The 2,221-nt window shown below is 43.3% G+C and overlaps 1 protein-coding gene across 1 annotated transcript in view; it reads right to left on the bottom strand.

Moving 5' to 3' along the window:
- Window positions 1–2,221, bottom strand: part of LOC101848284 (E3 ubiquitin-protein ligase HERC2) — a gene marked incomplete in the record, with an annotated part of 146,849 nt that overhangs the window by 80,276 nt on the left and 64,352 nt on the right. Inside the window, 2 exon segments of the mRNA XM_013081261.2 lie at window positions 131–350; window positions 1,026–1,226. Of these exon segments, the coding sequence (XP_012936715.1) occupies window positions 131–350; window positions 1,026–1,226 (421 nt within the window).

The following is a 2,221-nucleotide window of genomic DNA, read 5'->3' as shown; positions in this document are numbered from 1 at the left end:
ATTAATTTAAGAAATACAACTACCCCCCCAAAAAAAACCCCAACAACTAACCCCCAAAAAACCCAATTCTCACGGAAAAAAAAAAGAAAAGAAAAGAAAAGAAAACAGAAAAAATGCGTAACCCTTCTACCTTTTCTGTTTGTTGAGGTTGCTCTGGTTGGCCTGCCGCTTGCGTGAAGGTGCCCGGCGCTCCGCCTGGTTCTGCCTGCTGAGAGCTGTGAAGTAGCGCTCGAGCACAGCCACCCTCTGCTGTAGCCGTGTCATGGACAGAGAGCTGCTGTACGCCTCCAGGCTTAGCTCCTGGTGCTCGTGGAGCAAGCTGTGCAGACATTGCTGGAGCTTGGACGATTCTAAGAGTAGACAGATATCAGAGATGGTTTTTACTATCTCTCAGACTTTGTAAGACAAGGCTCCATAGAGCCAGAGTCCAGCCTTGGGTCCATAGCAGACTGAACGCAATTTTTCAGCCAATTTCTACCCAGCATAAACAAATCTGAAACACAAATTCCCATATTGTATGTATGGTGTTGCTCAGAAAAAGCACAGCATAGTGATGGATGAAACTGCGGTTAGTAAATAAGTAAGACCTACCAGTAGTGCTCTTCAACCACCCGCATCACCAGTGATGATACATACAAATTGTATAACATAATTCCCGCTCAACAGCAAGCTCTATGCGCTTTACAATCTATACTATTACCCTAATTTCAATTTCCTGGGAAGCATACAGTCCGAGATGCCATTTATAAGCGCTAAAACACTAACATACAGATAACATCTTTCACTGTCTATGGTGGCTGGGTAACCATTCCCACCTAAGTGAAGTGAGGAAAATTCATGTAAAGTGCCTTTTCCAAGGACACAATGTCGGGCCTGTGGCTCAAACCCCTGAACTCGCAACCTCACGACTATGAGTTCGGTAGCCTAACCACTAGACTACCGATACCACGTTAAGGAGGCTATATACACCCATATTGGAAAACTAACTCCAACAAAAAGCCATCCACAGACAGCTTAATTCTCACCTGGCTGCTGTCCCCATGTCCATCCGTCAATCAATGGCTGAGCTGGAGGAGGCTGTGCGCGCTGGTTTGAGGCTCGAACCTCCTCCTCCTGGTCCAGCAGCTGGCAGGGCGGACAGTTGCAGCCATTGTTGGGGCCGCAGTGCCCATCACAGCAGGCGCAGGTCAGCACCTTCATGCCGCAGTAGAACTTGCCTGTTTCGCCTGATGAAGAAAGAAATGGGGAAAACAATGTAGTACTAACAGTCTTCTTGCACTGGGAAAAGTATTAGTTTGAGAACAAGTTTATGGTTCTTGCAACACACTTACGTCACACAAGTGCTGAAGATTAGAGGTATTACAAGAGCGTAACATACAAAGAAAAGAAGGAGAGACAATGACAATAGATGTTAGATAGAAAAGAAGGAGCAAACCACACTAGAGCACCCTCCAACCATCCACACACTTAGGAGAAGACCATGTACATCTAAAATACAATAGAATAAACTCAATCACTGCCCTTGTTAAAAAAAAAAAAATAGCAAAAGGACATATGGTGCTAATTAAAATACGGAAGCAAGAATAGAATAATGAGTAAAGGGATGCATATTGACACAATATCTGTCATTTAGAACTGGGGAAAAGAAAGACGGGCAGACAGAGTAACAGCTGGGCCTCCCGGTGGCATCCCTCACCATTCACATGAATAAATCAATGACATGACAGGGGTATAGCTCCTCTATAAACATAGTAGATATGTTCAAGAAGTGGGATATCGGAAAGCTACTCCTATCTCAGAAAGGACTAGGCCAGAAAGAAAGAGACAAGCCAAGTATAAGAACATCCCCAGGTGGACATGTGAATAAAGTTAAGTTTTAGTAAAAAGGTTTTAATGGATTTGCAAAGCACATACCTCATATAATGGCCAACTATAAATATGTTACTTGAGAGTAACATACAAAGAAAAGATAAGAACAATATACATAGTGTAATATGTTTCATAGGAACGGAACAAATCACCCCAGAGCAATCGCCAACCACCCTGAAAGAATCTCGAGCAAGGATGAAACCCACGTTTCTGATTAAAACTTAATCCAAAATTTTCAAAACGTCATGCCACTACCACTCGGCCTTTGTTTTGTTTTTGCTTTGGTTTGGGGGTGGGGTTGCTTCATGTTTTCGTGGTTAATAATTTTAAATCGGAAGGAGGGAATGTGTGT

Source organism: Aplysia californica, unplaced genomic scaffold, assembly GCF_000002075.1.
Source record: "Aplysia californica isolate F4 #8 unplaced genomic scaffold, AplCal3.0 scaffold00122, whole genome shotgun sequence".
Classification (NCBI taxonomy): domain Eukaryota; kingdom Metazoa; phylum Mollusca; class Gastropoda; order Aplysiida; family Aplysiidae; genus Aplysia; species Aplysia californica.
Note: the sequence above shows the minus strand (reverse complement) of the source record. Positions and strands in the feature narration are given on the sequence as shown.